Source organism: Mus pahari, chromosome 13 (assembly GCF_900095145.1).
Source record: "Mus pahari chromosome 13, PAHARI_EIJ_v1.1, whole genome shotgun sequence".
Taxonomy (NCBI): domain Eukaryota; kingdom Metazoa; phylum Chordata; class Mammalia; order Rodentia; family Muridae; genus Mus; species Mus pahari.
In genome coordinates this window covers 7,339,484-7,352,483 of record NC_034602.1, presented here as the reverse complement: position 1 = coordinate 7,352,483, position 13,000 = coordinate 7,339,484, and the positions used below count along the sequence as shown (strand labels likewise).

At 38.5% G+C, this 13,000-nt stretch overlaps 1 protein-coding gene across 5 annotated transcripts in view; it reads left to right on the top strand.

Annotated features, from left to right (window-relative positions):
- The window catches only part of Usp34 (ubiquitin specific peptidase 34), a 194,576-nt gene that overhangs the window by 24,993 nt on the left and 156,583 nt on the right, over positions 1-13,000 (top strand). For 4 of the 5 annotated variants that reach the window (XM_029544913.1, XM_021210274.1, XM_029544912.1 and 1 more), the window contains exon 3: positions 4,555-4,975. The exons of the other annotated variant lie outside the window; for it this stretch is intronic. In XM_029544913.1, coding sequence (XP_029400773.1) covers positions 4,555-4,975 — 421 coding nt within the window. The remainder of the gene's footprint in view (positions 1-4,554; positions 4,976-13,000) is intronic. 5 annotated transcript variants of the gene reach the window in all.

Below are 13,000 nucleotides of genomic sequence, written 5' to 3'. Positions count from 1 at the left end.
AAAAAAAAAAAAAAAAGATGCACCTTAAACTTCTATGCTAATCTGGCTACTTTCCAGCCCCATCATGATTCTTGCATATTATTGATCTTCAGTCTCAGTCATAGCTCCAATTCCTCCATCCTGCCAGCTCATCTGAAATGCACCCCCACCTCTGGTTGTCGAATGTTATACCCTATTCTTTCTATTCTGCTTAGCCATTGGGTGATCAGCATTTATTGACAAGGCAGAGAATAAATGATAATTGTTTACACAAACTTGAGACAAGAGATTCTTGGTGTAAGCATTACAGTGCTGTGTCCTTGTGAAAGATATGAGGGCAGAGAAATCAGCATTTGAATAACCTAAGGGTAAATTTTATACAGTACACAAAACATTATGCCTACAAAGAATCCTCTACATGGAGCTGGCTTTGGCTGTATGAAAGTTACATTTTTGTTTTGTTTTGTTTGTTTTTCTGAGACAGGGTCTCTCACTGTAGCCCTGCTTGTGTGTGAATTCCATATGTAGATCAAACTGGCCTGCAATTCAGAGAGAGAGGGAGAGAGCTCTTCTTGATTCTGCCTCTTGAGTGCTGGCTCATTAAAGCTACCTTTAAAAGGGATCGTGGGAAGCAGTGGAGACTTGACATTGTGAAAGGCTGTTGGCTGAGCTAAATAGAGGCCATTGGTGAAGGTACAGCTTCAACTGCAGTGGAGATCCCAGTTTATCGGGAATGCCAGGAACATGGACATTTTATTGATTAATGATTGACTTGGGAGGACTCAGATCACTGTGCCAGGTAGCCTTGAGTTTTATCATAAAGCAAACAGAGCAAGCCATGGGAATATGCTAATTAATAAGGTACATTTTTTTTCATGACCTCTGCTTCAGGTTTCTGCCTTGAGTTCCTGCCTTGTCTTTTCTCAAGTGAGGACTTTTTAGCCCTGGGAGTTACAAAATGAGATTAAAACCCGTTCTTCCTTGAGTTGGTTTTGGGCACTGTTTATCAATAGTATCCAATAGAAAGGAAACTCAAACATTTCTGTGTTTTATTTATTTATGAGGAGTTTCCCCCCTTCTTTTTTAGAGAGTCTTGCTCTATATATCAGGCTTGCCTTGAATTTAGAGATTAAAGGTGTGCACCACTAAGCTAGGCAGAGTCAGTCTTACTGTTTTTGTCATCTTTGGTGACACAAGTTTCTATTTATTGTTTATTTTGAGCCTTCTCTTTCCTCTTACAAACACTTATTCTTGGCTGTCTCTCATGGTTAAGGCAAGTGAGTTGGATATTCTCTGTGGGTGGGGGTACATCTTAAAATCATGATCTGTACTATAGGTGTAAATAAAATGTAAGCAGGCTTTTTCTTTTCATTCATTCATTCGTTCATTCATTTATTGACAATGGTTTTTTGACCGTGTAACTTGACTGGCTTAGACTTCAGTTTGTATATCAGGCTGGCCTTAAGGTAGTCTTTCTTAATACCGATTATGTCCTTTGAACCCCCCCCCTTTTTTTTTCTTTGTTTTTTGTTTTTTTCGTTTCTTAACACCGATTATGTCCTTTGACCCCCCCCCTTTTTTTTTTCCTTTGTTTTTTGTTTTTTTCGAGACAGGTTTCTCTGAGTAGCCCTGGCTGTCCTGGAACTCACTCTGTAGACCAGGCTGGCCTCGAACTCAGAAATCCGCTTGCCTCTGCCTCCCAAGTGCTGGGATTAAAAGCATGCGCCACCACGCTCGGCTCTGGACTCTTAATATTTTCATATCTATATCTATATATCTGCATCTATCCATCCTTATTCTTTGGCTATGATAGTTTAGCTGTTGGGCAGGGGAGGCTGCCTGATCCCTTTCATCGAACCTCCATTCTGTCCTTTACTTAATCCTAGGCTGGGGCTCCTTAGTCCTGAGCCTTCCCAGTGGTTTTCTTTGTTGATGTTGTTTTTTTTTGTTTGTTTGTTTGTTTGTTTTTGTGACAGGGTCACTGGTGGGTCTGAAACTCACAGATGCAGTTGCCTCTGCCTTCTTGGTTCTAGATTTAAAGGCATACACTACCACCCATTGTAATCCCACTTTCCTTTTATTTTTTATGTTATGTGTGTGGACGCTTTGCCCACATGTATCTCTGCTTCACATGAACGCAGTGCCTGCAGGCGCTACAAGAGGAGAGTGTTGGATCCCTCTGGAACTGGAGTTAGAGATCATTGTGACCCATCATATGGATGGTGGGAACTGAACTCAGGTCCTCTGGAAGAGCAGCTAGTATTTTTAACCACTAAGCCATCTTTCCAGCCCCAGTTTCCACTTTCTGACAGCTAATTTTAGAAGTAAACTTGTCTTTCCTATTCTAAATCTTAGCCAAGATCTTTTAAGAACTTAGACTCTAGTTTTACTAAGAAAACTGCCCGAGTCTACAACTTCTCACTTTAAAGATAATTTTGCATTATAGGAAGAAGCTGAGTTGGAGTGGTGGTAGATGCCTGTAATCCTTAAATTTTGGAATCAAAGGCAAGAGGATCCTGGCCAGCCTCAATTTAAAAGGGAGACCCTGTCAATGTAAAAATGGTCAGGGATGTGGCTCAGTAGTTAAGAGGACCTTCCTAGTATATGTGAAGTCCTGGTTTTGTCCCAAGTATTGGAAAAGAGAAAAAAAGAGGTAGGAGATAAGAGGTAGGCAGGCTGCTCATCAGAAAACACTATGAGTAATTTTTGTTTTAAGATCAGGGCTTGGTGTCTCACTTTAGTCCTGGCTCTCTTGGAATGACTCTATCTTCAACTCAGAGATATCTGCCTGCCTTTTAATGCTAGATTAAAGACATTATATTTGTTTTCCTCATACAAATTGTAATATGGGTTGTGGGTTGGGTGGCTCATAACTGCTTGCAACTGCAGATCCAGGGGACTTGATGTGCTCTTGTGGCCTTCATAGAAAGGTACACTTACAAACACACACAAATAGATGTCTGGGTGTTATGACATATACCTTTAATCTTAATATTTTTGTGTCAGAGGCAGGTGGATATCTTGAGGTTACTCTGAGCTTGAGCTTACTCTGGTCAACATAGTGAGTTCTAGGCCATCCAGAGCCACATAGTGAGACCCTACCTTGAACAAAAAAAGGTAAAGGTTTTATAGCTAAAAGGAACACTTGAAGTAAAAGCCCCTTTTGTTTAATCAATGTAACAAAATTTTCTAAAAATAGTATTTAATTAATTAGAATCAGTATTACAGTGGAATAGGGATTTTGGAATTTTGTGTTAGGCTTAACATAGGTGCTTGTCTGTTTTTTGTTTTTAAGATTTATTTATTCTATGAGTATACTGTAGCTGTTTTTAGACACACCAGAAGAGGGCGTAAGATCCTTTTACAGATGGTTGTGAGCCACCATGTGGTTGCTGGGAATTGAATTCAGTCTGGAAGAGCAGTCGGTGCTCTTAACCGCTGAGCCATTTCTCCAGCCCTTATCATAAGGTTTTAATCAAGGCATTAGTCATGATATAATTATGTGGAGGCCTACAGGGTACTAGAGGATCTGTTTTTGGGGAAACCTTAGTTGTTGGCAGCTTGAATGTTACTAATTATACCATGGTTGCAGTATGTTTAATGACCTAATCTTAGATATTTCATCTTTTAACTACTATCACAGTTTACTCAATGGAAATGAGTCCCTTCTGGTCTCAAGGGGAAGAAAGTTAGGATTTGCTTTTTAAATGAATGTGTGCCATGAGTTTTGTGGTCATACTCCTAAGTTTACCATGCCTATAGAAATGAGGTTATTTCTCTTTTTGGTCGTACAGAGTGTTGGTGATCTATTTGGAGGATGTAGAGACATTTTGCTAATACTTCAAGGAATAAGTTATAAGTAATGACTGATTATCTATCATCAGTGTTTGGATTCTAATATAATTTGAACTAGGTACTCGTGTGTGTGTCTTTTAGTTATTAATTGTCACAAGATTTTTAATTGCTTGAAATATGCCAGGCATTGTGCTATTAATTGAACTTGTCTAAGAAAACTAGATTTGTCTGTAATGCCTATCTGACATTTCCTTTGTTTGTTTGTTTGTTTGTTTTGTTTTTGTTTTTTACTGACATTGACGAGAGCATTTTGTGTTTCTGAGTATGTTTAGTTTTTCAGTTAGGGTCAGAATACCCATCCTAAGTAGGCTTCAAGAATTCATTTAAAAATGTAGGTAGATAATAAATTTTGTTAGATGAGAAAACACCATGTATTAAGTAACCAGCAGTTTTATTAATGAAGTCATTACTACTAATACTATTACTATTACTACTGTTTGGTTTTCTGAGACAGGGTTTCTGCACAACCCAGTGCCTGTCCTTGAACTCTACAGCGATCCATCTGCCTTTTTGCTTCTAAATGCAGGGATTAAAGGCATGCATCACCATACCCAGCCTGTGATTCTATTTTTAAAAATGAATACAGAGCTGCCCTAGCAGGAAGGGGAAAATTGCTATTTAAGAAAAGTATTTTAGTATTTGCTTCTTTTGTTACTTATTGAAATGTATATTGTTCCCTCTAGGAAGCATTTATTTACTGCATTTTATTTTCTCTTATAGGCAATGTCTATGCTGCTTCAAGGAATATAAGCATTTGGAGATTTTTAACCAAGTAGTATGTGCACTTATTAACTTAGTGATTGCCCAAGTTCAAGTGCTCCGGGACCAGCTTTGTAAACATTGTACTACCATTAACATAGATTCCACGTGGCAAGATGAGAGTAATCAAGCGGAAGAACCACTGAGTATAGATAGAGAATGTAATGAAGGAAATACAGAAAGACAAAAATCAATAGAAAAAAAATCAAACTCTACAAGAACTTGTAATCTGACTGAGGAGGAATCTTCAAAGAGTTCTGATCCTTTTAGTTTATGGAATACAGATGACAAGGAAAAACTATTACTATGTGTAGCAAAAATTTTTCAAATTCAGTTTCCCTTATATACTGCTTACAAGCATAATACTCATCCTACTATAGAGGTAGGTAAAAAATAGGTACAATGATTCTTGTATTACCAAGTCCTACTAAGCTTGCTAGTTCCCTCCTTGTCTGTGAATGACTCAAACTGGCGATTTTTGATGGAAATTTTTCTTTCTTCCTACCCTGTCTGTCTGACATTCCCTTCTTTCTTCTTTCTTCTTCTTTCTCTTTGAGACAGGGTCTCACCGTATAGTCCTGCAGTGTGGCCTTGAACGTTCTGTGTATCCTAGGGCTGGCCTTGAAGTTTAATTCACTTGTCTCAGCCTGAGTACTTGGATTACACCTGTGCAATCATGTTCCAACTTGATGGAAAAACATTACTGGTGTTGCCAAAATATATTTATAATTGAACTCAGAAGAACTTAAATTTTAGAGATTTAAACATTTTTTTCTTTGCTCTACTCGTTATGGCTTTAAAAAAAAACCAAACCAAAAACCAAACACCAGTGGCTGGTCTCGGCATTCAGTGATGGTGTGCTTGCATGTACAGTTGAGTGCCTGGGCATGTACAGTTCAGAGATGGAGTGCTTGCCTAGCATTTGTGTGAGGTTCTACGTTATGGTCCCAACAGTTGCAGAGGATCCAGGTTATGTTTCAGCACCCATGCAGTGATGCACAGTTGTAGCTTGAGTTCAAGGGGATCTGATCCTGCTTCTGATTTAGAATGAGTTTATTACAAATTTGGTGATTGATACAATTCATAAGGGCATTCAACATTCAAAGGGATGGTGAAGAAAGTTGTAAATTTCATCTCTAGATGGGGAGGAAAGTCCAAGTGTTGGAGTTTTCATTATCATAGACTGGGTTCAGGAGCTCCTCAGATCTGTTGTGTAATAGAAGATGACCTTGAGCTCCTTCTCCATTCTGACTGATGGAATTATAAGATTAAATTACCATATCTGCTTATGGGTTGCTGGAAATCAAATACAGGGTTTTGTGCTTGCTAGGCAAATGCCTTGTCAACTAAGCTATGTCCCTGGTCCTTGTTTATATCTTGGACAATCTTCTGCTTACAATACTGAGCTGGAAATTTGCCACATGCTCCCATCACCCATCCACCCATCCATTTATTGACAGAGTTTCACTATATAGTGCTGCCTGGTCTGCAGTATACTGTGTAGGCCAAGCTGGCATCAGACTCAGAGATCTGCTTGTTTTTGCCTCCTGGGTGCTGGAGTTTATTGTTGTCTCTCTGTCTCCTTGCCTCTAGCTTGCTCTAGCTTGCTCTGCTTTGCTTTGCTCCCTTCCCCTCCCTCCTTCCCCCCTTCCCTTTCTCCCTTCCCCTCCCCCTCTACCCTTCCCCTTCCCCCTTTCTCCCTTCCCCTTTCCCCTTGCTCCTTGCCCCTTGCCCCTTCTCCCTTCTCCTTTCCCCCTGCCCCTTGCCCCTTCCCCCTCCCCCTTGCCCCTTCCCTCTCCGTCCTTCCCTTTCCCCCCTTCCCTCTGCCCCTCCCCCCTTCTCCCTTCCATTCCCGTGCTTGAGACAGGGTTCCTCCTTGTAGCTCTAGCAGGCTGTTGCTCTGTACATCACGTAGGCCTTGAACTCAATAGATACTGCCTGACTCTGTCTCCCTAACCTGGAGTGCTGGTGGTAAAGATGTTCACTAGTACCATCCAGCTTTATTGTTTTGGTTTTTGTTTTCAACCTTACATGTACTGTAACCTTCTCTATGTATTAACCTTACCTGAAAAATAAGCCCTTTATTGGATTATTTTCAAACTGTTTTGAGAAAACAGCCCATTAAATGGTTATTACTCCTATTAGAAGTATTGATAAGAACATTTTGAAGTAGATTATATTTTTTTCTAGAATTTAGTGTGTTGTTTCTGTATAAAAACTTTGTAAAGAATATATGATAAGATACAGAAACATACCAAAAAATGTCAGATTTTTTTTTGGTGGTGGTGGGGGTTTGGGACAGGATTTCTCTGTATAGCCCTGGCTGTCCTGTGTCCTGGAACTCACTTTGTAGACCAGGCTGGCCTCCAACTCAGAAATCCGCCTGCCTCTGCCTCCCAAGTGCTGGGATTAAAGGCATGCGCTACCATGCCCAGCCCCAGAATATTTTTTTTTTTTTTTTAGATTTATTTATTTATTATATGTAAATACACTGTAGCTGTCTTCAGACACTCCAGAAGAGGGCGTCAGATCTTGTTGTGAGCCACCATGTGGTTGCTGGGATTTGAACTCTGNACCTTTGGAAGAGCAGTTGGGTACTTTTACCAGCTAAGCCATCTTCCCCCCCCCCCCAGAATATTTAAAAAAAAAAAAAATTACTAACCTTTAATCTTTAGGAACTGGAGAGATGGTTCAGTAGTTAAAAGCACTGGCTTCTTTTCCAGAGGACTCAAGTTTGCTTCCTAGCACATAGCTGTTCCGGGATCCCATGCTCTCTTCTGGCCTTGTTTGCATACGGTGCACAGTATCACATGTAGGCAAAACACCCACAGACATGAAAGGAAAATAAATCTAACATTTTTAAAATTTAATCTTCAGAATACAGTATAATTTTTTTCAACCTCAAATTGGTATGGACAGATATTAGAAATGCTTTTATTAAAAATGTAGATATATGAAGTTCATTTAGAAAGTAATTTTATTCAATTAATTAATTAGTTTTTTGTTACAGGACTTTATTTTGTAGCTACATGGCTGTCCTGGAACTTGTATTGTAGACATGTTGGCTTGAATGTCACAGAGATTGCCTAGTTTTGCCTCCATACCCTGCGAGTTTGTTTATTTATTTATTTATTTTATTTTTTTAGTGAAACTGGATGAGGTAGCTTATACCTTTATCCTAGTTCTCAGGAGGTAGAGGCAGGAGAATCAGAGTCTGAGGCTAGTGTCGGCCGTCTCTAGTTAAATCTAGAGCAGCTTAGGCTTCAGGGTAAGACACAGACCAAAAGGAAGTTCTTTATAAGAGCACTGTACGTAATACGAAGTCTGATCGTTTGCTCTTAAAGTCAGTTTAATCAGAAATAATAACCTGTTAATGTTATAGTCAGGTACTTACACTTTTTGTTTGTAGTAAAGCATCTTGTTAGTAATATTTTTCAAGATAATTTTATGTGGTTACTTGTTTGAAAGTAAAGGTTTCTTAAAATGTTTTAGGTAAAATTACTTTATTGAAATTTTAAAATTTTTATTAAAAATTTTATAAAAACTTTAAAAAAGGTAACTGTAAAAGAGTTTTGTATTGAGTTTTTTATAGGAATATGCTTTTTTTTTTTTTTAAAAAAGATTTATTTATTATATGTAAGTACACTGTAGCTGTCTTCAGACACTCCAGAAGAGGGAATCAGATCTTGTTAAGGATGGTTGTGAGCCACCATGTGGTTGCTGGGGTTTGAGCTCTGCACCTTTGGAAGAGCAGTCGGGTGCTCTTAACCCCTGAGCCATCTCACCAGCCCCAGGAATATGCTTTTAAATGTTGTATTCTTATTCATTGTTAAAAATACCTTAAAATGTGTGATTTCTAGCCTAGTGATCATGTAATTAACTGTTAATTGTCAGTTGTTTAAGAAAGTATAGAATCTTAGTGTAGTTTACATGTATTGTAGAGTTAGGCTATATGTATTTATAAATGTGCTGACAGGACCAACCTTCTTTCATTTGAGTTTGTAGACCATCTAGCTTTAACTTTTATTCTTGTTTAGTTTTTTCCCTGATTAAGCCTTTTACTTGAATTTTTATTTTTAAGAGACCAAACTTGTTGAAATCTTTTATAAGGGAAGGAAAGGTTCAAAACTCAAGTTGTTCATATTTGATATCATGACTAGAAGACTGGTCAGTGCCCTAATTAAATGGAGAAAGCAATTACTGGGCTTACAGACTTTGAAAGATTTTTTTTCCCCAGATTTCTGCTGTATGCTGCTATGAAGTCCTAGAATCAGAGCTTATAATATACAGTACAATTTCTTGATACTTTGAATTAATTATTCACAGCAGATGTTTAATAGGATGGAAACTTAGAGTCTTTGTACCTCCCCTCTTTCCTTCCTAGCATCCCTCTTAAAGTTGAGTAGCATACGCATGTTTATCTATGTCTATACACATTTGCTCGTGCACATAGGAATGGTGGGGCAGCAATAGGGTTTGAACCTAAGGCTTCATGTGTGATAGACCAGGGCTCTCACTGAGGTCACCTCCCAGTCCTGAGTTAACTAGCTTTTTTTTTGTGAGTGTCTTGGTATGTTATTCACAACTGGCCTTGAACTAATGAAGCTCAAGTGGCCTGCCTTGTATGTCATCATGCTTTGATAAAAGTTAAGAATCTTTAAAAATACTTCGTTGCTGGAAATAGGTGACATTGTTGGGGGCAGAGTACTGTTAACAGTAATTCTTGGAAATAGTTACTGCCCCGGTGGTCTTCTTTTTAAATTTAAATGGTTATAAAAATTTTAGAAGCAAAATGCAGTGACATGTGTCTATTGTTATAGCTGCCGGATTATACTCAACTGGGAGGGACAACATAATATGACCTGATTTCTCCCCCTATAAAGGATGTGTGTGTCTATTTCATTTGCATGCACATATATAGTACATAATTACTTTGGTAGTTTACATATGTATTATAACATATTATATATGCACTGTATGCATGCTTAGTGTCTGGAGGCCAGGAGAGGGCACTGGATTCCCCAGAACTGGAGTTACAGCTGGTGTTAGGAACCAGATCTTGGTCATCACAGGAGACCCTTTTTATATTTTTTCAACACAGGGTTTCTCTATAGTCCTGGTTGACCTGGAACTCAGTCTGTAGTTCATACTGGTCTTGAACTCAAAGATCCTCCTGATTCTGCCTCAGTGCTGTTATACACCATCACTTGGCAATAGCAATTACTTTTAAGTGCATTGGTATTTTGCCTGCATGTTTGACTGTGTGAAGATGTCAGATCTTGGAGTTACAGTTAGTAGTGAGCTGCCATGTGGTTGCTGGGAATTAAACCCTGATCCTCTGTAAGAACAGTTAGTGCTCTTAACTGTTGAAGCATCTCTCTAGTTCTAACAGAAAGTTCTCTTAAGCTGAGCTTTCTCTTCAGTCCCCCAATCCTTGGGGGCTGGATGTTGTGCTCCATACCTTTAATCTCAGTACTTGGAAAGCAGAGGATTGCCTGGGCTACATAGTGAGTTCCAGGACATCTAGGACTCTAACTCAAGCAAAAGAAAATTTGTAGAGAGGAGAGAGGGGGCAATACTTTTTATTTAGTGTATGAATACATGGTATGGAGAGACAGACAGTGTGCATGTATCTTGACAATTTGAAGTCTTGGTGCGTCCTCTACCTCTTTTAAGGAGAATTTTGTGTAGCTCAGGCTGTCTTTGAATTCACTATGTGACAAAGATAACCTTGAACTCAAGTTTCTGGTATCTTTTTACTAATTGCTATTTTTTTGGGAGGGTGCCCTTTTTAAAAAAAATTGCTTTTTGTGGGGCGAGGCTATTATTGTATGCCTTTGGTAGTTTAGAACTTAAAGCAGCTCAGGAGCCTTCAGTTTATGGCAACTCTCCTACCCTTGAAGATCACTGATATATTCGGCCATGAGCCTTTTTAAATTTAGAGAAAAAATATATACACATATATAGCCTGCACAAAATCCTGATTTGATTCCTTCTACTTCATAACCTGGGTGTGGTGTTTCATGGTCCTAGTTTTGGGAAGGTTCATACACATAGACCTAGTTTTGGGGAGATGGAGGATCAGGAATTGAAGGTTGCACTTGATTGTATAGTGAGCTCTACGCCTTCATGGAGACTGTTACTCAAAAAAAACAAATTACCTCCTCAAAACTGGATATGATGGCACATTCTGAGGTCGTCTAAAGCTGCAGAGTGGAATCTTGTCATAAAGTAGTTTTTAAAAAGTATTACATGCTGTTATTTTGTCAGGTATGTATGTGTATGTGCCTGTGTGTGTGTGATTTTGTCTAGGGTGTGTATGTATGTGCCTGTGCCTGTGCTCTCAAGAATCCCCTGAGGTTAGAGGACACTTCTAGGACTTGGTTCTACTTTCTACCATGAGGAGTCTGAAGACTGAACTCAAGTTGTCAGTCTTTGCAGCAAGTACCTTCTGAGAGATCTTTTAAGGTTTTCCTCTTGTTTTTAGTGTTGTCCCAGAATTATAAAACTACTGTGTATTTAAGGTCTCCTGACTTTAAGCACACCTTTAATTCTGGGTAACTTCAAGTTCCCTATGGCTCAGTTACTGGGCAGTATTTGCTATTAGAGAATTACTTCACTCTTTAGTTACCCTCTTTAAAAAAAATTTTTGTTTGCTTCTATAATTTTATTTGATAAACATAGAGTTTACAGTATAATCCTCATCTGGGCTTGACTGTCTGTACCTACCCTTTGGGAAGGAACAGGCAGACTCATAACCAGTACTAGGAAGACAGTTGCTCTGGTCTCTACGTGGAACTAGGTCATAAGGCTCCTATTGTACATCAGGATTGAAATATTTTCAGTTTCTGTATTTGTGTTCTGCACTAGTATTCCACACTAGTATTCCAGTATGGTTCTTAGTCAGTGACTTGGTACTTTATTGGTACCACAGGAGTTCTGAAACTCTGAAGTTTTCCTGGAACCCACAGCTTTAAATGTGCTCAGCAAGTGCTCTGTCACTGAACTACATTCTTAACTATAAACATTTTATTGAGAGTAATATGAGGCTCAAGTATTAGAAAGTTAAAAGCTATTAGGTTTAGTGTACCTGTTTTGCAAAATGTTTTTACTTCTTTGGTAACTTTAATTCAATAGCAGTGTTCTCAAGAGTGCTGATTTGCCAGTCATTTTCAGATTCATTTCATAATTCATCTTTATGTGAAACAAGTAATGGTGAAGAATGAATAAATGAGTTCTCTTGGTATTGCTTTCAGATGAGTGTATGTATAGTGTGACAAATTAAAAACCGAATATATGGGCTGGTGAGATGGCTCAGTGGGTAAGAGCACCCAACTTCTCTTCCAAAGGTGCAGAGTTCAAATCCCAGCAACCACATGGTGGCTTACAACCATCCTTAACAAGATCTGACTCCTTCTTCTGGAGTGTCTGAAGACAGCTACAGTGTACTTACATATAATAAATAAATCTTTAAAAAAAAAAAAAAGAAAAGAAAATGCAAAAAAAAAAAGTATATAAAATTAAAACCTTAAAAGACTTGAACCTTATATTTTTTTCATGCTTCCCCAGTGACAAAACATGGCCTTTTACCTAATCAGTTTATATTGTTACAGACTTTCCAAAAAGAAATATGTGTGTGTGTGTATATATATATATATGTATATGTATATGTGTGTATATATATATATATATATATATATGTATATGTGTATATATATATGTGTATATGTATGTATCCATACCCATCTACGTCTGTTATCTCAGATCTCAGCTCTTGACAGATGAGAGTAGGATTAGAAGTTTAGGGTCATCCTTGGCTCCTTTGGGAATTCAAAGCCAGCCTAGGCTATGTGAGACCCTGTCTCAAATCCCACTCTTAATCTCCCCTTAATTGTGATCAACCAGGCGTTGTACTGTACACTTGAAATCCTATCTTTAGGAAACCAAAGCCAGGAGGATTGAAATTCTAGCCAGCCTGTGCTATCCAATAGTATGATCCTCTTTTTTTTTTTTTTTTTTTTTGTTAAATTTATTTACCTTTTCATTTTATGTGCACTGGGGTTTTGCTTGCATGTATGTCTTTGTGAGAGTGTCAGATCTTGGAGTTACAGACAGTTGTGAGCTGCCATGTAGGAGCTAGAATTTGAACCTGGGTCTTCTGGAAACACAGTCAATGCCCTTAACCACCGAGCCATCTCTCTCATTCTGCATGGTCCTTTTTTTAAAGTAATTTTGATGATTAGGTCCTGATCATAATTTTTGTTCTTAAATATAATAGAGTATTAATCCACCCCCCCACCCGACAGGGTTTCTCTTTGTAGCCTTGTCTATCCTACAAGTCACTCTGTAGACCAGGCTGGCCTCCAACTCAAAGATCTGTCTGCCTCTGGCACCTGATTGCTTGTAT